Below are 27,850 nucleotides of genomic sequence, written 5' to 3'. Positions count from 1 at the left end.
GCCTGGACGTTAGTTGGATTGGAAGACCTGTGGAAACGTTTTGCAGCCAAGACACTGGCGGAAATAGTGGGTCCATTAAAATTGATTACCACACAGTCCCCAGCCCCACCGCTTAGCATCCTGCCCCAGCCACCTCACCCATCTCACCATATTGATACAATCATATATCTGCATTCCCAGGTTAGAGTGGCTATTTATGCAATGCACCACCTTGTTAGGTCTCGCCTAGCAACGCAGCGCATGTGCTTCTCGCCTTGGCAAGATCTATTGTTGTGGGTTTTGCGTCCGAAGGGGGACAGGAGATGTGCACGCGTACTGTTCTCTCCCTGTCTCCTGCTCGCTGTGCCTGCGCGGACAGGAGACGCGCACGCGTACGGCCGGCCGGCTTTACGTGCTTTCAGTTCCATTTTTTTTTAAATTTCAGCATGCCATGCGAACTTTAAGTTTCACAATGGCGGCGGTCACCGTACACACCACTCGTTTAAAGTTTCTGACGCCCCAGACGTGCCCCGTGGTATCTATAAGAAGAGCGACGGGTCATGGTTCGGGATAATGTAATGTTTCTTCCTTCCAGGTTTTGTGCTCTTGACAGTTTTGATCTGTAATCCTATATTTCATTCTTGTAATTAATTTGTATTCTTAGAATAATGCTTTAATGCTTGAAAAGGGGGTGGGCGAGGTGTTACGTTCTTTATTTCTTTGTTGCTAGGTTATTGTTGAGGGCTGAAGGAGGAGCGAACAGACGTTGTGATTGCTCGGCTCCAGGCATTAAACTTGTTTATTTTCATTGAATTCCTGTCCTGTGTACACTAAACGGGGGTGGGGTGGGGCAGTACTGACCGCCATGTTAACTCTCCAAGCGCGCGCCGTCTGTAAATCGCCGGTTACTGCTCGATGCTTTTGATTTTCCTATGAGACCAGTACCGGGCGATTGTAAATTAGGACATTTTTAGATTTTCTTTTTAGAGTTCACATTTTCGGAATAAACAGGTGTAGTTTGCTTTGGAAAACAATTTTAGCTGAGAATGCTGGCATAAGCGCACTGCAGATTACGCATGATGAGATTTTTTTTAATGACAGGCAAACAGAACACACACCTCGAGTCTAAAAACATAAATTGGACATCCACATCTCTATTGCAAAGAACCGATTTTGTTCACCTATCGAGGAATGTTTGCTAAAAACAGGTAAACAGAAAAAAAACTCAGGTTACCGCTCTGTGCTGAAAATATGGAGACATTTTTGGGAAAAAAAAAATGCAATTCAGAGACTACCCAATATTTTATAGAATTTGAATACTAAAAGTGAGTACTTACAAATAAAACAAGCATTGGTAAGGTGTTTAAATCAATCCTTTTGGACCAATGGCATGCGGAGTGGAGGAGAAGCATGTGAAAGAACAAGCATTTGCAATGCAATAGGTCTCGCATTTACGCAAGTTTGAACTATTGACATTGCAAATAACAATGCCTTTTATTTTTGTTTTCGTTTTTAAAACATAAATTAAAGGCATTGTCATTTACAATGACAATAGTTTAAACTCGTGTAACTGCGAGACCTATTGCATTGCAAATTCTTGTTTTTGAATTTGTTATAGGATTCTGAGGCTAATCGGAGGGGGCACGTTCCGTAGCATCGCTACATATGGGGTGACATCTGGAGGCAAGTTAATTGCAGTCCCTGTGATGGTGTGTGGGTGGAAGGCCAAAGTAGGAGAGGAGGAACCTGGCTGGGGAACTGAAGGGGAAAAAGGGACACAGGGGTCAGGATTTACCACACTATGTCAGCCAATCTCGCTCCACTCGCCTGGTCCTGCTGAGGACAGGCCAGGGTACACTTATTGGGTATAATGAGATTTGATACGCTGGGCTCACAAGACTAGTCACCCCTCCTTTTCATCAGCTCCACCATCCGAGTCAATTTTGCTTCAATAAGCATTAACCTCCCCAGAATAGAGACCATGGTGTCGTTGAAGCCCACCGTGAGCCCCTTCAGATAAGGCATTCGACCGGATACACTCCGAGGAAAAGGATCTCTCTAAACAATCGGTATTGCGTGCCCATATTAGTGCAGCGGCTCACACTTAGGAGCAGAACCCCTTTTCTTCCATTTTATTTTCAGGGCTAAAGTCCATTTGTATGGATTCAGCAGTTAAATCCAGTGGAGAGCCCACCCTCTCAAGCAATGTGATAGAAGCTGGGACATCATACAGGGCTTCCTCGGACAAACTTTCTGCCCCTAGGTTATGTACAGCACGAGAAGTGAATAACCCAGACCATCGTGAGGAACATGCAGGAACAGGCAAGGGCCATCCCCACCTCAGGGATAATCGCCTGTCCACATGCTCAATTTCCATGGACACTAACCGCGCGGCAGGTGTAAAAAAACGACCATAGCGGAGTGCGTGGTACCACACGCGGAGATTGGGGTTTGAGGCAGCCACCCTTCTATTCCCCGTCCTCAAGCAAATCAGGGCAAAAAAGATCAAAGGTAACTATGGCGAATGTACGAAAAAATAACCCACAGACACTCCAATGGTGCCTTAACCCTGCAAGAAGAGCTAAAGACCAGGTGGTACCTGGGCCAGCTGAGGACCAACACAGATGATGGCACAAGACATGAGGACACTGAAGAAAATGTCATCAATAGCAAGACAAGTGAGGAGAGCACGTTATCGCCTCCTACTGCGTAACATCCCAAACACAGTCTCAACTCCACAACTGTTAAAGATGTAAAGTCCACTCGCCACTGGATTAGGCCAAAACCAGGGCTCAAGAGGGCTACCTCTACCCGGCCTCTTCAGGCCAATGACGAGCAAAGATGGACCCCCCTGGGCCAAGACGCGTCCCTGACAGCGGGGAAGCCAGCACCACTAAGAGCACTCATTGAAGAGCAGCCCCACCCGATTAGAATTGTGAAGGAGTTGAAAACGCCTCCAGGTGTGTAGGGAGATGGGTGATGGAGTCTCCCCACCAGTAATGCCACACACGGGGCTCGAGACCCCTTCAGAGTCCTCTGGCACGTACCCGATAAAATATGTTTTAATGTGAAAATATTTTCAAACACGTTTTTATCATTTCCTTACGTTTAACATAAAGTAGAAAAATGTTTTGGAGCTGTTGCACACTCATACAGAGAGATGCATCTACTGACAAAAGGAAGTGAGAGAAGTAAGAATTAAAAGGGGGGGGAGGAGCCTAGCGCGCAACCAAGATGGCCGCGTAGGTGCGAGGCTCCCGAGGACCTCCGCACCTCCTACATTTATCCTGTCTTCATCCTGAATCGGTTGAGGGGACTGTGTCGGTGAGCCTGAGCCGAGGTGGTACCCGTTTTCCGTTTTCGAATCGGACCCCGGGTGCCGGAGTGAGCACCGACTGAAGTTTGCGGCCTACTTCTCCCCTGATCCCGGATTCGAGTTTGGGGGCGACCCGGTGGCGAAGTGAACAACAACGGCGGGCTGGGCCTGGCGAGTCGCGTACCCCACACTTTCACTTTCGCTTTTGAGTCCCCTTGCCATTATCGCAAGTGCGATCACAGCGCTTCTTTGTGTTGGGGTGGCCTCGCTGGGAGACCCTGCCTGCCTGCCCGCAGTGGCCCGCTCTGCCGTCCTGGGGTGGCCCCCGAGGCTCTCGGCCTTGATTGCCTGCTCTCCACTGAGTGGCTGGTGCAGGTGCGAGACACACGACGATGGCCACGAAGCAGGATGGGGATCGGTTGAAGGCCAAGTCGACCCGGCGTGGCACCGCACATCAGGCCAACGTCATGGACCGCTACACCCTCCCGAAGGGATCTCCCGGCGGATCGCACAAGTCCTCCGAGTGCCCCCCGGATGCCCCGGATTTGTCTACGGATCTGACTTTGCAAGACGTCATGGGCGCCATTGCTGAGATGAAGACCTCAGTGGGCCAGCAATTCGACACTTTGGCACACAAACTCGACGCGGTCCTCATTGACGTCAACCTTGTGAGAGCTGATCTCTCCAAGACGAATGACCGGGTCGACTCCTTGGCCCACACCGCGTCGGGCCTCACGACTGAGGTAGCGGCCCTTCAAACGGAGGTGCACCGGCTCCGTCAGGCAAGTGCGCTCATGGATCGGCGCCTGGAGGACTCCGAGAGCCGGGCCCGGAGGAATAATATCCGTATCATCGGAGTACCCGAGGGACGGGAGGAGTCGGCGGCGGATCTCTTTGTGGAGGACCTGATCTCTACCCATCTCCAGCCTCGAGGACTGAGTAAATTCTTTGCTGTGGAGAGGGCCCATAGAGTTCCCGGAGGCAGACCGAAGGTCGGAGCCCCTCCGTGGCCTCTTATTGCCCGTATTTTCAACTTTCGGGACAGGGATGCGACTTTGCAAGCTTCCAGACTGCAAGGGCCGATTAAGCTGGAGAACATGGAGGTGAACTTTTATCCTGATTTCACGCAGGCGGTCCAGAAGCAGAGACTGAGTTTCCTGGGCGTCAAGCGGCGGCTTCGAGGCATGAACTTAAAATACGCCATGCTCTTCCCGGCCAGGCTGCGGGTGGAGGCGGATGGTCGCACTCATTTTTTTGACCGTCCTGAATCGGCCGGGGACTGGCTGGACACTTTGTCTGGGGGTCATGGTCGGGATGGGGGGGGGGACGGGAGGAGAGTGCCCACCGGACCGGGTCTGAGGTACTGACACGGGGGCTCACTCCGGATGATGCCACTTTCGGCCAAGCTTAGGGTCTTTTGTCTGTTGTGTCTTGTCTCCCCTCCATTGGAGGTGGTGCTGGGTCTCGAGGGGGTTCTCCTTCCTCCTCTAGGGGGTCTTAGTAGTTTAAATCACATAGGGGCGACAGGCACACTGCAAGTTGGGGGGGCTGTTTGGGCTCATGCAGGGGTGCAGGGAGGGGGGAGTTTTGTTGGGGCAGTTGGGTTGGGGTTGGGTATTGTTTATTTGTACCACAAGGCAGAAGTATTGTTGTGCTATTTCTAAAGTGCTCTCTGGGGGACGATTGATCGATTTCGGCTATGATGGGGGGTAGGGGACTGAGTCTTTTGTCCTGGAATGTTAATGGACTGGGGAACAGGATAAAACGGGGGGTGGTCCTGCAGTTCCTAAAACGAATTTCACCCGATATAGTCTTTCTGCAGGAAACACACCTCATTGGAAACTCCTTTCGTGCCATGAACAGACGGGGCTATCGCCTTATGGCCCACTCGGGCTTCACGTCTGGTTCGAGGGGTGTGGGCATTATGGCTAAGACCTCGCTCCCGTTGGAAGTTGATGAGGTGCTCCATGATGACAGGGGACGATACACGGTTCTGGTGGGTAGATTGGAGGGTAGAGTGATTGTTTTTGTTTCTGTTTATGTCCCGCCAGGGTTGCAAACGACTACTTTTGCGGATCTGGGGCGCCTCCTCCTTGGCCTTCCGGAGGGGATCCTAGTGGTTGGGGGGGATTTTAACGCTGTGGTTTCCGGGACCGAGGATCGTCACCCTCCTAGGGATCTCCCCCGTGCCCAAGCGTGGTTGTCCGGCCTCTTGGATACCTTGGGGCTGGTGGATTGTTGGCGGTTGAAACATCCTACGCAGATACAGTACACCTTTCATTCCGGGGCTCATGGCAGTCTTTCGAGACTTGATTATGTCCTGATGCCAGCGGTACAGGCGGGGCGGGTTGGGGAGGTACGACATTTGGCGCGGGGTATTTCAGACCACTCCCCGCTCCTGTTGCACTTCGACATTGTCCCGAGGGGGGAGGGGAGGGTGGTCCCGATTAATCCCTGGTACCTGCGTGACCCCACAATTCGCGCAGATTTGGTTAAATCTCTTAAGCGATATTTTGAAGACAATGTGGGGTCTGTGTCGTCTGCGGTTTCTCTGTGGGAGGCGTTTAAGACGGTACTCCGGGGGGAGGCCCTGTCCCTTATTTCCCATTCCCGGAGGCGCGAGCGGGAGGAGGTGACCCGTATTGAAACTGAGATAACTGAGTTGGAGGGTGATTTGGAGTGTGGGGTGACGGACGACAAATTGCATGCTCTCCGACTCAAGCAGGCGGACTACAGGGCCCTCGTCACGGAGGCAGCCAGGGGCCTCAGTAGAGAGCAACAGGGGAGACTGTATGATGTGGGTGATAAGGCTGGTAAACTGATTGCGTGGCTGGATAAAAAGGAGAGAGCGAGTCGAGTTGTCCCGTCGATTGAGAAATTGGATGGTGTGTGTGTCACTGAACCAGGAGAAATTGTTGATTGCTTTGCAGAATATTTCCGTGGGGTGTATTCCCCGGTATCCTCCCGCTCGGAAGAGGATTCCCATGCCCTGCTTAAAGACATTGCGCTGCCTTCCCTTTCGGAGGAGGATAAAGTGTTGTTGGACGCGACCCCAACATCTGAGGAGATTGCCCTCGCCATACGTTCGGTCGCCTCCGGCAAGGCCATGGGTCCTAATGGCCTTCCCATCGAATTGTACAAACTACGACCGGATACGCTGGCGCCGCATCTCCGTGCTATGTTCCTCGCGGCCCGCTCGGCTGGTTCCCTCCCGCTGGACCAGCGTCTGGCCACTATCGTGGTTATTCATAAGGAGGGGAGGCCGCGGGATCGGGTCACGTCTTACAGGCCCATTTCGCTGTTGAATGCGGAACCCAAAATTCTCGCCAAGGTGCTGGCTAATCGGCTGGTTGGCGTGGTGTGCGATCTGATTCACCAGGACCAGTCCGGCTTTATCCCTCATCGCAACACCGCGCTCAACCTGCGGCGTTTGCATGGGGTGCTCGCGCGGGTCCCGTTCATACGAGAGCCGGCCATTTTGGCGTCCCTGGACGCCACTATGGCGTTCGACACGCTTGAGTGGCCATATATTTGGGCGACGCTGGCTAAGTTTGGTTTTGGCCCGGGATTCATTGGTTGGGTGAAACTGTTATACTCCGGACCGCTGGCGCAGGTGGCGGTGAACGGTAGAGTGTCGGCTCCGTTTGAGCTGGGCAGGGGCACGCGGCAGGGCTGCCCGCTATCGCCGCTCCTCTTCGCGCTTGCCTTGGAGCCCCTGGCGGAGTGGCTGCGGTGGCACCCTTCTATCCGTGGTCTCCGATGGACCCCCGAGTATGAGGATCGCGTATCCCTTTACGCTGACGATATTCTTTTATACCTTGCCTCCCCGCGTAAATCGCTGATTGTACTAGTGGATGTTTTGCATTCATTTGGCCGCAACTCCGGCTTAGTCATCAACTGGGCTAAATCCTGTGTGTATGTCCTTTCCGGGGAGGCTCCTTTCCTTCCGCGGGGTTGTCCTATCCAGATCGCTCCGCAGGGATTTAAGTACCTGGGTATCTTCATTACCCTGGACGCTGAGGCCCGATATAAACAGAACTTGCTCCCCCCCCTCCAGCGCCTGAAGGAGGACGTGGCGCGTTGGAGGCGCTTGCCGCTCTCACCGCTCGGCCGTGCGGCATTGTTTAAGATGATGTCGCTGCCACGTTTCCTATACGCTTTACAGAACACGATGGACGTTGTCCCGGCGCGCTACTTTCGCGAGGTGGAGAGTCTGCAGCGACGCCTGTTCTGGGAGGGTAGGCCGCGTATCGCCCTTGCGAAGCTGACGCTCCCGTGGTACGACGGGGGGGTCGCCCTCCCAGACATCAAACGGTATTACTGGGCCACCCAGCTGGCTGCTATAAACCACGGCCTTTATGGGCCCGCTCTTAACCCGGCCTTTGAAATGGATAAACTATTACTGCCGGGTGGCGACTATAATCGGGCGCTTTATTCTAGATTGCTCGACGCACGTCTGACGGGCCCTACGCGGGTCGCGGTACGGGTGTGGCACGCGGCAAACTCGGCGATGGGGTGGAAGGATCGGTTGACTCGGGCGACGCCGCTGAGCGGCTGGGCTCTCTGTGGACCTCGAAGGGCTTTGAGAAGTGGGACATGATAGGCATCAGCAAGGTGGGCGATCTCTGGACGAGGGGGGGATTCAAAACGTTCGATGTGCTGCAGACTGAATTCCAGTTGCAGGACAGGGAGTACTTTCGATATATCCAGGTCCGTCACGCGCTGTGCTCCGTATTCCCGGATGTTGCCTCCATCCCGGAGTACTCCCCTCTGGAAGATAGAGTGCTAGATGGGCATGTACCGGACGGCACGATCTCATTGATTTACAAAAAGCTCATCAACGATCGCTCGGGACTGCTGACTAGCCTTCGTGAGGTGTGGGTGGCCGATGGATTGGAGCTAGATGACGAGGATTGGGTGTCTGCGGTGGCCTCCCCGAAAGAGGTGGCCATACCGGCTCGCCTTCACTTCATCCAGCTCAAGATACTCCATAGGGTCTATGTTACGGGGCCGGGTCTGATGCGTGTGGGATATGCCGTGGATGGGTTGTGTAAGCGTGGGTGTGGTTCTTTAGGGATCTTCCTCCATATTTTGTGGGAATGCCCGGAGGTGGCGCGATTCTGGCGTGTGTGCATGCGGTGTTGCAGGCGGTCACGCATGTGACGCTGCTTCCCGAGGCGAGGAGATGTCTGCTAAATGTGTGGGAGCCGATTGACTACTCAGTGCCGCAGACGTGGTGGGTGACTCTGGGATATATGGTGGCCAAGCGTGACATTGCGCAATTGTGGGGCTCCCAGAGGTTGCCAACGGTCTCGGCGTGGAAGGACAACATGGATTGGTGTATGTTTCGGGAAAAGGTAGTGTATGTTGCGAGAGGTAAGCCTGGGACATGGGTGAAAGTGTGGGGCCCCTGGAACACCTACCGTGGCGGAATTTGTACCCCGCCGCTGACGCCTGATCTGGCACTGGCCCCGTCTCCTTAGTCTGCTTGTCGCCTTGGTTCTGGGCTTTGAGTCCACTTTGTCTCCGCCCCGGCCTATCCCCCCCCGCTATTCCTGTGGATCGGTAGGGTACTCCCCAGGGGAGCTCATACTGTTGCTTTGACTTTTGGCTGCCTTGTGGATTTGTTTGTCGTTTCTTATATAAAAATGGAACCGCCATGTGGGGGGTCCGGACGGTGTGGCCGCCAACGCTTCTTTCAACTCCTGTGACCTCATTCACGCTGCAGCGACTGTTTACTGGCTGTATTCTATGCTCTTACTGTTTGCTAGCGGCCGGCCCGAAGGTTGTAGGCCCATCTTTGTATATCTTTTGAATTCTGTAATAAAGGTTTCAAAAAAAAAAAAAAAAAAAAAAAAGAATTAAAAGGGAGTATCAAAAAAAGCAACTCACTCGGGAGCGCAAATCTATTAGTTTTAAATATGAGATCGTCTGCAAATAGATCCTGAACCTCTACAAATTCTACTCTCATGTATTTGAATTGAAGATTTAAAAAACGTTCTATGTCCAACAAAATATTATTATTTTGGGATTGAGAAGGTAATAAGTGACAGAGACTCTGAGGAAACATTTATGAAACGGGGACAATGGACTTAGGCTGGTTTAATATCTACATAAATCCATCAATACTCATTTACTTCAGCTTTCTCCTTAGGAAAGACTGTATTCAACAGCTCTTGTTCCAACAAAATGGCGTCCAGGTGTACCGCACTTTTGTTATGAATATAGAATGTTAGCACTCTAGTTTTTCACTCTTACTGTGGTGAAGCTGTGGTAGAATACTGAGGAATCAGCAGACAGGCAGACTGCTGCTGGAAACTCGTTTCAAGCAGCATGTCAACTTTGTTTTCTCAGAAGGACAACTGTAGCGGGGGTAGGTTTTGCTTCTGGAGGGAGGGGTGAAAGATTCCTCAAGGGTAACAAGACTGGAAATCTGGCTATGCCCAAAATGAGCATTGTCTAGTAAAGACACTAGGATTGGGATCAAGTAATTGACATGTGAGGACTCTGACCCACTAAATAGTCTTCTGATTGTTTCATTCTTGTTTGGACAAGAAAGGGCTTTAGACCTTTGTCCAGTAAAAGGAGAGGCCAGGGGACGGGCCTAGCAACAATAAATAATTTTTATTTTGCAACCAATGTCTTGACTTAATATTGATAATGGGAAACCTAAGGGATAGGTCACACAGTGAAAAGGGCTGCTGGCCGAGGCGCCAGTACTTGCTGAAGTTGTTACACGTGACATGGGGCCGCTTGGCAGCTCTACCTGACTTTTGTTGGCCATCTCTCTGCTGTTCACAACTCCCAAGTGAGTGAATACATTTCTGAGAAGCTCCCTAAGATACAGAGATCAAAGTCAGTCAAAATAAAATTTTTAATTTTGAGTAGTTAACTCAATATGCAATACGCAGTTTTGACAGCAAAAAAAAGGACGGTGAGAGTAATTAGGGCTGCAGAGCATTCTTTTTGCATGCGATGAAGGCACGTGAGCGTTCAACCTCACTGCCTATAAGATCTGTGGGGTCACAGCCTGGGACTAGTACCACTGGCACTGACCCCCTTCCCAATTTTTTATGCTGTGCCAGTCATCGGCCTTTCCCTGGCTCCACTCCTGATCTGGCACCAACCGCAGTCGTGTGTCAGACCTGAGGCTCATAGGGAATGCTGAAAATCCTACCATATTTCATATATTGAAGCAAACCTGGGCCATTCTCATGCTCTGATCTTGATGCAGTCTTGGCACTGCACAAGCGAGAGGCGCAGACTGTAACTGCACTGCAGCTGCACAGCAGGTTTAAGGAGCATTCCCTTGTTGCATTTCCTGCTGCAGGCCGGTTGATGGGAAGTGACCTGGAGCTGCACATGTTTTCAGGTTCCACTGCTTCATATCCCAGAACAGGCCTCTCCGGTGTTGAAAGGGGGAGCTCTGGTGTGGCAGGGAACGCTGTGTACACTTCCAACTTTCAGAAAACAACACCTTGCTGTATACCAGTACATGTACAGTGAGGTGCTGCTGATTTCTGATAGTAATGTACTACACAGAACTGAAGGGTTGAGGCAAAGAGAAACCGCACCTGCCAACAATAATATTTCAGGATAGGTTCAAAGTATTGTCAAAGGTACAATACACCAAAGGGTAAAACCTCTCTCTACTCCGAAAGTGAAAAAATTGCAAAATGCAAAAGAACAAATAGTGGTTCAGCACTCAGTAGTATCATACTGTAGGAGATACTGGAGTATAGCAACAAAATTAAAGAACACAGTCTATGTAAGCAAGTAAGAACTTAATTTATTCTTTCTTAAATATCTTCTCAAACGGAATTACAACAGTGAGATAAAATCCAGTAGCCGACGGTTTCGTCCACATAGGACTTCTTCAGGGCTCTAACGTGTGTGGGATACACCAAATCCATACAATCTATTTGCGCTGTTTACATCCCAAAAGTAGTCAAGCTATGTAGTGTGTACGTTGAGAAGTGTTGATCTCTTATGTAGTGTCCGTCATGGCGTCTGCTTCAAAGCATCTCATTGATGTAATTCAGTTTGAGAAGATATTTAATAAAGAACAAATGAAGAAATAAAATTTCGAGATTAGAAGTTCTTACTTGCTTACATAGACTGTGTTCTTTAATTTTGTTGCTATACTCAAGTATCTCTTACAGCATGATACTACTACTGAGTGCTGAACCAATATTTGTTCTTCTGCTAGTAACATGTCCGCTTACAGAACTATACCACATTTAAGATACTTTTTAAGCAGGTCTGGGCAGTACATCGCTGCCCACTGTATCCATATATGAGGCAATAACATTTAAAGGCAAGTGGAACGTTGTAAAGCAATTTGAAGCACTATTGTGCAATAAAAAGCATACCTATGGGAGCTATGAGTGTCTACACTGTTGTCAATCTGTGGTGCAGTATTTACAAGCCTGGTAGAGCAGCTGTAAAACCATAGAGTGCAGCCCCCGAGGGTTGTTTCAGATGGCACAGTCTAATGGCTTACAGAAACTTTGGTGGAATGGAATGCAGAGGTCGTTGTGCCAACCGGAAGTTCTGCTTCTTTACCCATGAAAATAAATCAACATGTGAAGGTTCCACAGTTCACAAAAGCACAGCAATCACAGAGCAAAGCCCATCATCGTTGACGCCTCATTCTGAGTGCCACTGAGTGGGGGTAACAGGCAAGCCCAGCCCTTTGAAGGGGTGTTTGGGGGTGAGGCATTTAAAGATAATTAGACGGCACATTTGTAAGCACATCTGTCATCTATACTGCGGGACCTATCCACTGCCTTTACACAGTCCACCACCACTACTGTGAGTAGGGAACCCTGGCGTTCAAGGTACTATCCTAGACTGTCTCCTCTTGCAACTGAGACAGATCGAACATCATCTTGCTCACCCTCTGATCCACACCCCATTTATATTACCTCCATTCAGCTACGAGACATGAAGTCCTTCCATCTAAGCTGCTAGAACTACGCTGACAAGACTCGGGTTACCATAGAGTGTAATATCAGACAGGGCTACAAACATTACAACTAGACCACTGCCTTGAGTCATGAGTCAAAGGACGCTGCAGAAACATCCTAAATGTAACTCTTCTACTACACCTCCTAACCCACAGAGAGCTCATAACTACTAGCCATCAACCACGAAGCTTGAGGAACTTGGCACATCAACCTCAACTTAACTCGAAAGTTAAGAATGATCATGGCCTTAACCCCATCACTGGTTTGCCAAGTGAACTAAGTGACAAGAAGCATTTTCTACATCTTCTAAACTCTTCGACACATGTGTCTTCATCGAGATGACCCACAGAAGCTACCATCCTACTTGTCAAGGCTCGTCTAGCTCTCGCAAATGGATTCTCATTAGACCCCCGCTCTCCCTACCCTGAAGACTGCAGACAATCCTAACTGCTGCAGTAAGACAACACATCCACCGTTGACTATCTGAACACCGACTCTCAAGGCTCTCTGCGCTGCTTGCAGGACCATCTATGCCAAGGGCTCAAACTTCATCCAAGTAAAACTGTACAAATACTCCCAGAACAGAGCCAAATCTAAGATGTGCTTACTAATCACGCAAATTATTTAACATATCTTTCCCTTCTGCTGAATTTGTTTAAAAAACAAGTACAGTGCCTCAAGGTTTTTCTTAGGAGCTTGCTGCCGAATGATGAGGTCGCAGAGTAACAAGGGTGTCTAGTCTTGATTCCACCTCATGCTTCTTTTTTTCCACCACCTTTCACTTCCCGTCTCTCTATCTCACCCTTGCAGGTTATTTCATGTTCTCCCCTTGTCACTGCTTTCCCACCTTTATCTTCCTCCTCCTTTCTCCTTTTCAAGGTAGTCTGCTTGTTCACAGAACCGTCTATGGCAAGAGCCCAAATTTCATCCCATTATAACTGTAAAGATTGTCACAAAGCAGACCCCCCCCCCCCCTTAGAAGCAACGCATCAGCGGAACACCCACCTCTGAACCGGAAGCACATCTCCCACAAAGATGGAGGGCAAGACCACATGAGAAGCTGCCTCTCGCTTATGTTTGTTCAATTGCACACCTAAGCACAGCTACATGTTAAAAACATGATAAGGAGAGTCGCTGACAATCCCTCATGCAATCAAAACACACCTCACAGGCCACGCCCACATTCCACACTCATCCGCACAGCCACAACTATGTCTGATCAGCTTAAGTGTTCTATCTGTCGGTCATTGTTTGCATTATTTCTGGTAAAAAAATAAATAAACAGGAGTTGTTAGTGACTTGGGAACCGCCCACAGTTGCCGTCTCCCATATAAGCTGGCACTGAAGGCTGGCATGGTTACTGATAACATGAACGTGCGCCGCCTGATAGGTAGCCGTCATCTGTGGCTCGCTGCAAGTGACTAGCACCAGGGCCAGTAAGGTTTTGTGCTGGGGCTTCACTGGGAACCCAAAAAAGCAAAACCTCAAAATGCCGCCCCAAATTGAGGACAACACTCTCCAGGGGAAAAATGAATAGGAAAAAGCAAGGTAACAGTGCTGGCCAAATATTCAATGATGCTGAGCCTTTTATTGGGCTTCTACACAATAATCCACAATTCTGTTCAATATGTTGGGCAATCAGGCAAAATCAATGAGGATCAAAAAGCCAGTGCTGCTCATTGTGGCCTGGGGGTAGACTGCGCCTAGAGGTTGCTCAGGGAGCCAGGGCTGTTGCTGAGGTTTTTTTTCTGTTTTTTTTTAGTGCACACTGATTACTGACTTTGCAGACTACGCCCCACGTGGTTGAATTATCCAATGTCAGTGCCTGATGCCATTGTCCCCCCACCCTCTGCCCCAGTGGCATGCCCAGGGCAACAGTACAACAGTGTGTAAAGCAAAACCATAACCAGATGTCCCACAATGCCCCAGAATGTGCAGACGCCATGACCAGGCCAGTACCAAGGCCGGTGCTTTAAATGGCAATACGAAGTGCTGGTACTCTCTATTTAAATGACCTATTTGCTCCTGAGAAGTGCCAGTACTCTCCCATTAAATGTACTGCAGCAGAGCTAAAAAGTGCAGGAACTCTCCCATTAAATGTACTACAGCAGAGCTAAAAAGTTCTGGTACTCTCCCATTAAATGTATTGCAGTAGTGCTGAGAAATGCAGGTGCTCTCCTATTAAATGTATTACAGCAGTGCTGAGAAATGCAGGTACTCAACCATTAAGTGTACTGCAGCAGAACTAAAACGCGCAGGTGCTCTCCCATTAAATGTACTGCAGCAGAACTAACAAGCATTGGCATAGCCAATAGGTCTCGCCTTTGGGACCTTATACGTTTTTAGCCATGCAGCACATTATTCTGGGTGCTTAACATTGACAGGTTTCACTACGTGTAGCACTAGGTGGCTATGTGGGCGGTGTTAGGGAGATTGCAAGCAAAACAAACGTACACCTGTAGGCTACCTTTTATAGCATTGTAGGTTTTGAACTGCTCACATATGTTAATGGCGACAGGAAACTGCTTCACCAAATGTAAAGTCTGCAGCAGTAGCTTTGAAACCACGCCTGCTGTTGCTAACATACATGTTCCTAAATGTCAAAGAACGTGGTGAATAATATTGAAATCGTTTATATGTTGGCATTTTAATATTCACGTTTTAGCAGCAAGGCAGCGTGCTACTCCACATCATTTTTCTAGGTTGTGTGGAAGGATGTTTAATAAGCAGTGAATCTGTTTGGATTGTAACTACAAGACAGCGCTTGTCTGCTTATACCCCCCAATTTGACATTTTGCGTGAAATGCTGCGTAATTGAACATCATAATTTAATACATTTGCACCTTTAAATTAGTATGTGTATAACTGTTTTTTTACCCAAAAAGTTTTAGTGTTTGAAGGTAGCATGTGATTTTTATTGGATTGTTTCGTTTGTATCTTTGAAATGTTACCTACACAGACTTCCTTTGCGACATATACGCCTTGTCGGGTGTAGTAAGCACTATATGAATGCAATTACAATTACAATATAAAAAGAAACACTCCGCCTTTTACACCTAAAAGTAAAGCATAATACAAAACCGCAGTTCAAAACCGCAATCTGATAAAAGTGAAATATAGAGAAAACTTTAGTTTCTGTTTTTAAAAATCACTTTATGGTTCCTTTCCCCAACCTTTAGCACTTTTAAGGAATGTGGTTGTCTCACACTTTTTTTTTTATCAAAGGGGCACCAGGATGTGTTCACACGTGGCGCTTGCTGCCATTGTTTTGGGGCGTACCTCAAATATATGAGGCACTACATGCCAGTCACGATTGTTATCATGGTTACACGCTGCATTTGTGTTGTTTTAAGGCACAAAGCCAGACCATAACTCACATGGTGTTAAACCGCCAATAGATCCAAGACCCTGGCTCTCAACAATGAGAGTCGGTCTCAGTAGCAATAAAAGGCACGTCTGCTGTTTTTTTGTGATTTTTCCTTTCAAATAAGTAAAGTAAAAGTTCACAAAAGTGAACATTGGCGAGGTAGCACGTTGAGTAATTAAAGAGCTATTTCTTTATAAGGAATAAGCACAATGCTTTCTGCAAACAAAACCAAAACAGTTGTTTGTTTAAAATAAATATGTAAATCTTTCAGGAAGCAACCAGTATTGACAACAGTAATCTTAGGCCATTCGGAAGGTGGGCTGATGAACAAGCGTTTGACCCGAGGTCAACAAGTAGTTTTAACCACACCTTGTTCTGCAGCACGTGATGCAGAACACTTTCTTCAAAGCGCCACGAAGAGGACCCGTTCCCACCTGTATGCGCCTTTGTGGACAAGCAGGAAGGGAGGATAGCGCTAAAAACACAAATAACAGGGGTGACAAGTCCTCTTTTATTCGACACCTCCAGAATATTTTCAAAATCTTATCTTAACCACAAAAAGCATCCGGCTAATGCTGGGAAACAATTGTAATTAAAATGTGTCCAGTAAATGTGTAAAAATAAATAAGAGGATTCGAAAATGCTCCTTTACCAACAAAACAAACTACAAAACAATCACACGAACCACACAATTATTCATCTCTCATACCTATCTCTCTTTGTCTGTCTGCCAGCCTGTCTAATTTTGCAGATTCTATATGTACGTTTCATACCCGCAGATGTCTTTAAGAGCAGTTACTCAGAAGTTATTTTTAAATGGCAAACATGAATTTAAGGCTAGGACCACCTCAAAACCCGTAAAATACGAAAACTATACATGCCGCATGAATGAGAAGAGGAAAAACTTCCCTTTAATTTAGAATTCATACTTTTAAATACAAACATCAAAGAATTTCATATATCAACAAGCAAAAGCGAAAGCGCTGCGCGTTGTGTGTATCCTGACACACGAGGAATGCAGCTGCCACCCTGCGCGCCGCTGCTCGCTCCCGCAAGCAAAACGTTGTGGGAGTGAACATTTGCAAAAGAGGTGGGACATGTGCCCGCCTTTAGCCATTGGCAGGCTACAATAACAAAATGACACAGCCAACCGCCAACCCAATGCGTGGGGGGAGTCAGACCTACACAGAGAAATTTAGAGTGCTTACAAGAAGCCTCGCAGAGCAGCGCATGCTCGCTGGCTCAGGCTCGACCTAAAAAGTGCAGGTACTCTCCTATTAAATGTACTGCAGCAGAGCTAAAAAGTGCAGGTACTCTCCCGTTAAATGTACTTGCGCAGAGCTAAAACGTGCTGGTACTCTCCCATTAAATGTACTGCAGAAGAGCTAAAAAGTTCTGGTACACTCCCATTAAATGTATTGCAGTAGTGCTAAGAAATGCATGTGCTCTCCCATTAAATGTATTACAGCAGTGCTGAGAAATGGAGGTATTCTCCCATTAAATGTATGGCAGCAGTGTTGAAAAGTGTCGGTACTCTCCCATTTAATGTATTGAAGCAGTGCTGAGAAGTGCAGGTACTCAACCATTAAATGTACTGCAACGGAACTAAAAAGTGCAGGTGCTCTCCCATTAAATGTACTGCAGCAGAACTAAAAAGTGCAGGTGCGCTCGCATTAAATGTACTACAGCAGAGCTAAAAAGTGCTGGTACTCTCCCATTAAATGTACTGCAGCAGAACTAAAAAGTGCAGGTGCGCTCGCATTAAATGTACTACAGCAGAGCTAAAAAGTGCTGGTACTCTCCCATTACATGTATTGCAGTAGTGCTGAGAAATGCAGGTGCTCTCCCATTAAATGTATTGCAGCAGTGCTGAGAAGTGCCGGTACTCTCACTTTAAATGTATTCCCCAGGCAAGGGGTACAACGGGAATAATTAAACAAGTCAGGGGTGTGACGCCGCCCCTGCCCCCTATTTGCTCCGCCACTGACGGAAGAGGAAGATATTTGAGAATTTATAGAAAATGTCTCTAAATTTGAGCTTTCTGGACCACTAACCATAATTTCTATGATAAAGTCATAAGCCAAAACCATCAGGAGATGTGGACCCGCTGTCTCAAACTCTTGAACCGGTTTGGTGTGGTTCTTCTTGCAAGTGTCCTTTTCAGCAGTAGCGATCACACATATTGCAAAGTGTTAGGGCAGGGGGAGGGGGAACACAAACAAAAAAAACGTAATTATCAATAAAGAAGATACAACTCACCTGCTCCAATGGCCGTCTCCTTGCTCCCGATCCTCATGTCCCACCCAGGAACTGATGCACACAGCGCAGGCTCCCAATCCCAGCGCTGCTCACACCTTGGAAATACTATTCCCAGCGTGTGAGCAGTGCTGGGATTGGTCTGAGCGCCTCGGTTCGGCGCCCAGACATAGACTGGGAGCCTGTGTTGGTTTCTCCACCCAGCTGTACAACACAGTCATGTAGAGAAAGGCTAAGTGCGCATGACGGTTTGGCCGGCCCCAGAGGGCCCACCACTCCCCCATCCTCCCTGCTGCTGCAGCATCAGGATGGGTGGCCACGCCCCTCCATCGGCTTGCAGCCTGAAGCACTAAAAATAAAATTATATTAACATGTTTTATTATCATTCTATTTTAATTTAATATTTGTCCTTTGCCTCTGCTGGCTTTCAGAAGGGGGGGTGAGGCTCCTCGTCCATAACGGAGGAGCTGCCTTTGCTTTTCAGGCTGTTCTCCAGACACAGCCTTTGCATTGAGTGATGCTTCTCACGGCAGGGTTGACTCCATCCTTGAGCTCGTACAAGAGGCACAATGAGCTGTGAGGTTTCCAAGCTCAACTTCCATCAGCCCAACTGCAGAAGTAATCAGTGAAAATCAAAAGGGCACCCTTCCCCTAAAGACTTCCTCAAAATTCTCAGCAGTCTGGTGCCTCCCTCCCCCACCCTGTCCATCCACCAAATGGCAGTGTTCAGGAAGACTACTCAGCAACTCCTAAGCAATAGGACTAATGGAGTTGATAAAGAAGCCCTGTCTCCACTTCCATCGTGTTAGAGTCTAGCTCTTTTCCCTCCAGCTGCAGACATTTTAGCAATGAACTTCCACTGGTTGTGAGCACAGTGCTCCCCTCCCCCCATCTTGTGCAAGGTCATGCCAGGGTCACTCAAAATGCATCCCACTGGCCTCCATTAATCTAGCTCAATGACACCATGTGAGCTACATGTCACATCACCATGGACTTCCATGGGTGTCTAGTATTCGGAAATGTCTGGGGTTGATAGGTTTCCCTGGGTGCAGGGCCAGCCGGGGCCCAAATAACTTAGCTACCCACCTCACCAGATTGAGTGAATTTTAAAGGGAAACTATGGGTGTTTCCTTGTTTCATTTTGGGGTAATTCCTGTCGCAGATAAAATGCCCACACTCACAACTGTGGTACCATGCTTATCTAGAGAAGTATGGGAACACACCAATAGTAGAACATTTGTTATTGTCAAATGAGTTTATCTCGATTTTTGTCTTAGAAATGTAAGCTGGTGAGCAAGAAAGAACACATTTTACAAAATGCTGTCTGAACCACATAGGTAGTAGGGGTCACCCCAAATTCAAAGTTGAAAAAAATAACCAATATGCCTAAACTCATTATCTTGGACAAATTAAAACAAATTATAGATTTTCTTCTTACCCATTTTTATTCATTAGATGTTACCATATGAAAACATGCATGGTCGGTGCACAGGCTAAGTACACCAAAAAGTGTGATACACAAAGGAAGTGAGCTCGAAGTGAGTGGAACGTAATGAAAAATCATTTTAAGCTTCAGCTCAGTTGATGACTCTAGGTATCACATGTTTTTGGAAAATCAACAAACACTATATATCCTTTAGACCAGACGAGTCTAACCAAAATGGCAGTATATTACTTTTATAAATTGGCCACCAGGTCAAAAGCTACAGATGAAAACACTTCACTTATTCCTGTTTATCTACTTATTTTCATCCGCTTTTGACTACATAAGCTATATAAATGGACCCTTGCTGAATGCAGAATTGTGTCTACTTTTTAGAAATATATAGCTTTTCTGGGTTCAGTCATGGGTTTAACACCAGTTTTCACCACATATTGCACGTAGGTAGAAACAACAGAAAAGACTAACTTGACTACCACTTACAAAGCTGCAAAACTGTGGTAAAAGATGATTTTTTTTCAACTCTGCACATTCATGAAATCTGGAAGGAGGGAGGTCTAGCACAGTAAACTTTTTGTTGATGCCAGTGTTAAGAAAAAAACACATACTCTCCTTGCACAGCGCGTTTCCCATCCTCCCCCCCCCCCAAAATAAAATTGCATTTTGGTATTTAATTCAACTTAATCCAGTAAAATTCACAAATCCTGAGTACTTCTAGAATCCTCAACATAAGGGTGGGAAGTGATATAAATTTGGCCTGGATATTGTTTGTGGAGCAAATTTATGAAGGCTTAATTGTGCACTGCCTCCAAAATTAAACAAGCATTGGCATAGCCAATAGGTCTCGCCTTTGGGACCTTTTAAGTACTTTGCTTGAGCTATGGGAGGGGGGGGGAGGTAAACAAGGCACCACAGACTGAACGTAAATCAAAAACTGCCAAGGCTTTTTGATGAAAATATTACAACTTATTGCACAACGAGGTCGGCGTTGACAGCCCCGGGTGCTGTGTGCTCCAGATTTGGAACTACAAAGGAAGGTCCCGCGGCTGTGCTCTGAAAGGACCATTTGCCAGTTACACAGTCTCCTCCACACGCAAACACACAGAGGCAAACACACATGCAGAGAGACAGCCGCACTCTCTCTCAAACCACACACACTCATTCACAATCTCACTCAGATACACAGGCAGACAGAATTACAGACACGCAGAGAACTAAGTTGGCTAACTTAAAGAAGTCTGGTGCTGCATCATAATGAAATAACTAACAGGGTTCCTAAATATGCAACTCTAGAATTGCGACTCCAAGAAACAGTTCAGGGTTCTTAAAACAATCATCAAATCACATTATAATAGAAGTGAAAAAGAGCCCAAAGTAAAGATTCGAAAAGGGAATTGCAGGCATTATGCCCAGTAGCGCGCTCAAAGGAAAGTCAACCCAATGAAGAGAAATAGACAAGGAGCTCGTTTTAAGGTAAACACCAGCACTCACGTTGGGACAGAAGTGCAACTAGAGCCAAATTGGGGGGTGGGGATTCTTCAAGCAATAGGCAGAGTGGAGATGCAGGGTCTCTAAGAAGGGGCGAAAAAACAACAGCTCCTCATTTACAAGCAAATGGTCTTTTAAAGACCTGTGAAGTACTCGGATGCGGCTGTGTGTGTGCCCCGAAAGCTGTCTCAGCCTGGGCTGCCACACACGGGGGAAGGATGGTGGGGGGAGATCAGCTGAGGCTGAAAACAAAGCAACAACTTCACGGCTAAAGGAAATCAGGCGGAAAATAAATAAAAAACCACGATTTGTGTTTTCATCTCTTATTTTAAATGTGTTATTTCTTTTAGTCGCTGTGATGCCCATTTCACTAATAGAGTATACAAATAATGGTGCCGATTCCGATCCTGTAAAACCCGGGTACAAATGGTCGTACGGAGCGTTTTCTCCATACGACTCGTACCCGGGAATTCCACCGTACAAACCAGCAAGTACGATTCGTACAGAAATACCATTTCCGTACGAATCGTAAAAAACACCGTACGGCTAAAAAATACATACAATTCCGATCCTGGACAGTGCGTACGCAACGTCCGCACGGAGTGAGGCAGCGTTTTACGGACCAGCAAGTACGATTCGTACCTACAGCACTCCGCACGGCTATATTTTTATGGGAGCCAAAAAGTGCCGGAAAAGGTAAGTATGCTGCGATGCACGAGGAAAAGGGGGCTCACTACGCGACGTACACGCCATCACCCACATCGTACGTGTCATCATGTACAGTGCGTACCCCAACATGGCATATGTACGGCCCGTACCCCCCACCCCCCGTATGTACGGCCCGTACCCCCCACCCCCCGTATATACGGTGCGTACCCCCCACCCCCGTATGTACGGCCCGTACCCCCACTCCCCGTATGTACGGCACGTACCCCCCACCCCCGTATGTACGGCGCGTACCCCCCACCCCCGTATGTTCGGCACGTACCCCCCACCCCCTGTATGTACGGCGCATACCCCCCACCCGCGTATGGCCGCACCGTACCGCAGGCTTACCCCCACCCACGTATGTTCGCACCGTACCCCAGGCGTACCCCAATCCTCGCGTATGTACGGTCCGTACATACGTGGGTGGGGGTACGCCTGGGGTACGGTGCGGACATATGCGGGTGGGGGTACGCCTGGGGTACGGTGCGAACATACGCGGGTGGGGGGTATGCGCCATACATACGGGGGTGGGGGGTACGGTGCAGACGTACGCGGGAGGGGTGGGAGGCTGGGGGGGCCGTACAACTCATACCCCGGGCACAAGTGTACTCGGGGTAGGGCTCGTACAAAGTTCACTCCGTACGGAGCCTTTTCCATGCGCTTGTGTTTTCGGACGGGCGGTACGGATCGTACTTGCGCGCTCAGACTTCAGTTTTACGATTTGTATGTAAAACTGTCCAGGGACGTCTCGTAGACTTTTCCCGAGGCGATTTGTATGTAATTTTCACGTACGAATCGTACTTCGCCGTTTGTACGGGACTTGTACGATTCGTACGTAAAAAAATACGGATACGAGTCATACGGAAAAAAAAAACAGGATCGGAATCGACCCCTACATGTACACCAAATGTCCCAAACACCACATTTGTGGCTTTTTTGTGTGTTTATGTGAACAATTTCTAAAAATAACATGAAAGAAACAAAGATCATGTCTGTGGTATGCTTTTTTGATCATCCACATACGGGAAAAAAATATAATTGCGGTGACACTCCTGAGAAAAACAGTGTGAACCCGGCTTCCCTGCCATTTTCAGACTAAAACATTTCTTTAAAATACCTACGGTACAGGATGAAAGGCTGCCTGCGTGGTAGATCTGCTCTGTGATTGGACGAAATTATGGTGGATGTCACGTTTTAGGGCAGGATGATATGGCTCTGCACATCCGTGAAACCTCAGCCATTATCCCTGGTGAAACCGGGAAGGTAGTAACCTGTGTGGCCTCTGCAGCAACCGTGATGATTCATCTGCGGCGTCGCCTGAGAAAATCTGAGGCGCTCGCGCAGACTGGGTTTGATGACGATCACACTGTTCTCCCGTATGTAGGGCATGCCATGCCTCACCTTTGTTACAAAAACAAGCCCGCGCATGGTGCACGAGAGCGCGCGCGTGCTTGTGTTCAGGGAGCAGCCCATCTGTTTTCTATTATCGCGCACGCGTCCAAGGACAATAATTGGAAACAGATGTTGCCCGTGCAGGTAACCGCACTGGTTAGGCCGTGGGCGGAGCAAAGGCGGAACATGCAACCGCCATTGCCAAATTGAGTGCTGTCTTTTTTGAAAGACAGCACGCAGAGCCCAATTAAAAAAGCAAAAAAAACACACACGCACGAGCGTGTGAATAGTCCTGGTCAGCTGCAAGAGGCCGTATCCTTAGAGCAGCGCATGCGCACTGCGCTAAGGGTTGATCTAATGATGGTCCGCAGAAAAAAGGAACACTCATAGAGCAAATGAGAACCAGTTTGAAAGCCTTGAAAAAGAATATTATATGAAGTGATTAAATCCCTTGCAAACCGGGAGAGTTCTAACTAAAGCTAGACACTCTAGAAAATTGCATAATCCATGAAGTGAAAAGGAACCATATGGGCAGGGGTAGACTAGAAAATGGAAAAGAGCCAATATTTAAAAAAGAGAGTTCATGCAGGATATTATTAAAAACGCTTAGTTCGGGGCTGTCAGATGGAGGACAGGGGTGCATTATTCCTTTGGTCCTACTCTTTTTCAGGGACACATGATGCGAAATTAATATTTCAGATTTTGGAGAAAGCCTGTCCTGTTTATCAAAGATGATGAAGATAATTAATGCTATATCACTAAATGGTGACAGAGGCTAGAGATTCTACGGTGCTTCTCTCCCTGGAGAATATATATATATGTTTTTCTTTTTTTGTTTTTAAAGATGCTCACAGTAAGTAAAGCCTTAAAGGCACATAAAATAACTTCTGGCATGCAAGGTGACCCAATGTGACCTCACAGAGTAAATGAAAACATCTCGTAACAAGGAGAACACTTAGATCTCATAAATAGCAAGAAAAAAAGGACTGCACGGAAGTCCTTCAACTACTTAAATAGAAATTTTGGCCACCACTCGGTGAGCGATAGTTCATTTCACACTCTGCTCTTTGCTAAAATAAGCAGTATTACTAGATTACTTTGAACAGGCTCTGTTTTTCAAGATGTAGTTTACAATGAAGCTCACGGAAGGACAAAAGCAAACATTAGTGGCCTGATGGAGTTCTGCCAAGGAGAATCGTGCCATAGGAGGTAGGTAACTAGCTGCTTCAATGAGGTGTCTCACAGAGTAGCCATGTACACCCCATAATGTGATAATTGGTTGCCACAGCAATTGTTCTATATTTCCATAAGCGTTTAGGAGTGACAAAGCGCAGGTCACATTCCCAGTCTGAATGACGAGCTCCGGCACCCGTTGAGATTGTAATAAAATGCGTCCTCGTTGTTTGCTTTGACGGTCCCGAGAGCAGGACTCTATTTGGGTCTCATTTCAGGCGAGGTTCTGCCATTTGCAGGCCTAACGTTCTCTATGTCACTGCCTGTGCCATGTATGCTGCCTCACAGACTGTCTGTCACAGTGCTGGGCAGTTAGGTTGGCAGTAGCAAGGTGGGAGGTAAGGTGAATGGAACTGTGTGGGCCAAGTTAAAATGAGTCAGTTCTTCAGGAAAGCCCCATTTGTTCGCATATTTTATGTTTTTATTATTTCATGGACCAAACCAGGCGACTTCCGAAGGCACTGCGGCTTAAGGATACAACACGTGTTACTGCGCTCACATTCCCAGGTTTCACTCCAGTGCCCTGCATTGAGTTCACGTTCTATACACCGTAATAATTTGCATATTCGAAGATCTTCCTAATCGATAATCTAACACGCCGTCGCAGTCAGGAAGTGGCACCTCCCTTCCCAGGTATGTATGCTCCATTAAAACATAGCTAGCAAGGCTGCATTCCTACAGGCGGAAGCTGCTGGACAAAGGGGGCAGAGCGGGAAAGAGCTACAATGGACCAACGTGATGGAAGGGAAGACTCTGAGGCGTGAAGAGAACGGGGTTGGAGGTGATGAAAGGTAATGATAGGGGGATTTGAGAGCGCACCAACAAGAATGCAGGTGCAGAATCTGAAACATTGAACAAAGGGTCGTGTACGGTACTGATGAGTGCGCTGAGGGGACCCCTGGGTGACAGCCTAGAGTACCATGGCAAGAGGATCGTCTTCTCAAGGTCACATGGTCCGCCTCAGCATGCATGCCCAATGGAGCATGCTCCGTTGTCAGAGTTCAGAACTGAAGCCTCCTTTGGAACTTCCGCCTGTTCTCAGCACATGGAAAGACCAACCAGTGACCTAAAGCAGTCTAAAGTCACGGAGACTTGTAAATACCTAGAGCCAGGTATCAGCTTGTACTGCCTGCTGGATACGGATCTCACTTTCAAAGGCGAACCATGCTGAAGTTATTGTTCTACATCAACAGTGCATCTGGGCATGTGATCAATTAATCAATAACTTAAGAAAATAGAGAAAAGCTTATGGGGTTTTAACGCTTCTAAAGCTCGCGCTATGTCACTGCCAAGGTAAACGGAGTCAGACTGTCCCTGAAAGCACTGTGAGGAGGGAAACAACTTGATGCAGAGCTTCCCAGCAGAATGCCGCACATTCCTCGTGCACCAACAGTAAAAGCAGATCGATGATTACAAAACCCCGGGAGCCTGACAGGAGGTGCCCGGCTCAGGGACAGACTCCGATGCAACTTACTAACCACTGAAGACTCTCACTAACATGGCATAGCCTACATGAGAACCGATGCGCCTGCGAATGGATTCTACAACAGCACTATTTACAGGAGCACTGTCTGGTGCTCAAGTAAAGAGCTCTGATACAAGTCAAGTTGACGCTATATAAAACTCAGAAGAAAGAGCTGTAAGAGATGTTTAACACGCTGCAGATATTTGGAACCGCTTGTTTCTGGCTCATGTATAAGCCCCAATCTGCTGCAGTCTATTCACTGAAGCCTTTACTAACATGGTTAGAGCACTCCGTGGACAGCGACTGTAAAAAACAAGATAAGGCTGGGCGCAGGCGTGTAGTGATGCGCGCACACACACACAGCGTTTCCCTTGCGGGAGCAAGCAGGGGCACCAGATAATTACAAACATATGTCGCCAAAGCTCGCTCCCGCAAGGGAATCGCCAAACGTTCACGCGTTGCCATTGAAAGCAATGCAACGCGTGCACGTTTTTTCTTGACAAAGCGAATCAATTCCAAAAGGTCTCTTCCTATGAAGCACATGCGCGCTGCGTAGGCGAGACCTAAAAAGGGCTCAGTGCTGGAGGTGCCTAGCACTTATTGGGATAAACATGCCGTGAGGTGACGTAGCCACAAAGAGGCGTATGGTCTCTCTACAAGGCATCTAAACCAACAAACCAAACAAGTAACCTCAGACTCACCTGGGCTGAGGGCTCCATCGCAAGGTACCAAGTGCAGATTTCACAGCCTCTTGAGTTTCATGTGTTGTCTTGAGTTTGGGTATTGCTGCACGAGGTTTACAAATGTGTAGGTTTGTCACCACTGCCAAGTGCTGCTGACGCAAAGTGTCTCCGACTCCACAAAATCCTATACTAGAAAGAAAATAACTGGATTTACCACCATGAGTGACGCTAACAGGATAGAAGTCAATATTCCAACTTAGTAAAGTTAAACACCTGCAGAGTGTAAGCTGTTCAAAAATAGCCAAGATCTGCTTAGCTGACAGTCTATTCAATAACCAATTACCCTTTTTTAGACTGCAGAGCACAGAGCATCAGTGTTTGGTGGTTCTGTCTCACAAATGCTGACTGCAGTGTTCTTTGTCGTTGGTGCGTTGGCCTGACACATGTGGGCTTCACCCGGCTGCTGTTGTTGTCTGTGTGTAATAGAATTGTCTCGCAAACTTTCACCTCCGCGAAAAAAGTTACAAATGTCTTTACAAACGCTGTCTTTTTAATTTTTTCTACTTAAAATGTGGTTGGTTAGATCATCTTATGAACAAAGCCCTCAAAAATCTTGAGTTTTTAAAAAATAATTTAGTACAACCTACGTGCAGTCCTCCATCAGAAACCCATGGCGATTGTGCAGCAGCGTAAATTTAGGCTCCACCTTCTATACATCATTTATTTACATGTAAACTATATATATTCAATGTCAGTGTAAGGTCATTAACCTGTGTCTTTCACCTTAATAAAATTGTCATAGGCCACCACTTTTGAGCATGTTAAGAACTCATAGGTAGTTTTTCAGTGTTTGTCTGCTCTATGAGCTAGTGCCTAGACACCTTTGGGTATTTGCCGCGCTCTGTAAATAACTTTTTCATTTCAATTAGTTTATGTGGTTGTACTGAACTGAATAATAATTAATGTTGCCAAATTTACTGAATATATTTACACTTTAATGATGATCATTCGGTTGCTAATGATTAATAATATTGTAATGTGCTTCCCTTTTGAATCTTGAGTTATCTTAGCCTGACGTTAGGCTTTGGTTGTGCATTGCACACTTAATGGTTTTTCAGTAGCTCTCCAGCTAGCTAGAAGTAGCTCTCCTATGTGCATCCCAGCCTACTAAATTGGTTTGGTTGAATTAATATATACAGATTAAAATTGTGTATTGAAAACAGAAACGTGCGTTTTCAGAACTCATAAACCAATGTTCGGAAACAAAAATGGCTGAATTTCCCAGAATATATTTAAAGCTGATTTTGGGTGATAAATTATGTTGGAAGACTTATTTCTAATATTGCTACTTTTGTGCTAGGGGCACTGTAGCTGTGATTGGCATGTATTACCTACATAAAGGTATTCCAAACTGGCAAAGCCTTTTTTACATTACTGCTGATGACCCTGCCAAATGCACTAAGGTGATCACTGCTGGTAATCTTGCGTATGATGGCCACTAATGGGATCTTGACTGATGTGGTCACTATTACAACACTAATAAAATTAGTAGC

At 47.3% G+C, this 27,850-nt stretch overlaps 1 protein-coding gene across 6 annotated transcripts in view; it reads right to left on the bottom strand.

Moving 5' to 3' along the window:
- Positions 1-27,850, bottom strand: part of LOC146822144 (sterile alpha motif domain-containing protein 12-like) — a 205,002-nt gene that overhangs the window by 123,858 nt on the left and 53,294 nt on the right. For 4 of the 6 annotated variants that reach the window (XM_085613266.1, XM_085613264.1, XM_085613265.1 and 1 more), the window contains exon 2: positions 26,316-26,486. In XM_085613266.1, coding sequence (XP_085469392.1) covers positions 26,316-26,333 — 18 coding nt within the window. In that variant the 5' untranslated portion in view covers positions 26,334-26,486. The remainder of the gene's footprint in view (positions 1-26,315; positions 26,487-27,850) is intronic. The other 2 variants (XM_085613268.1, XM_085613267.1) reach the window with 1 other exon arrangement.

The sequence above is a fragment of the Triturus cristatus genome, chromosome 6, assembly GCF_964204655.1.
Source record: "Triturus cristatus chromosome 6, aTriCri1.1, whole genome shotgun sequence".
Taxonomy (NCBI): Eukaryota; Metazoa; Chordata; class Amphibia; order Caudata; family Salamandridae; genus Triturus; species Triturus cristatus.
The sequence above is the reverse complement of the archived record's forward strand: the minus strand, read 5'-3'. Positions and strand labels throughout refer to the sequence as shown.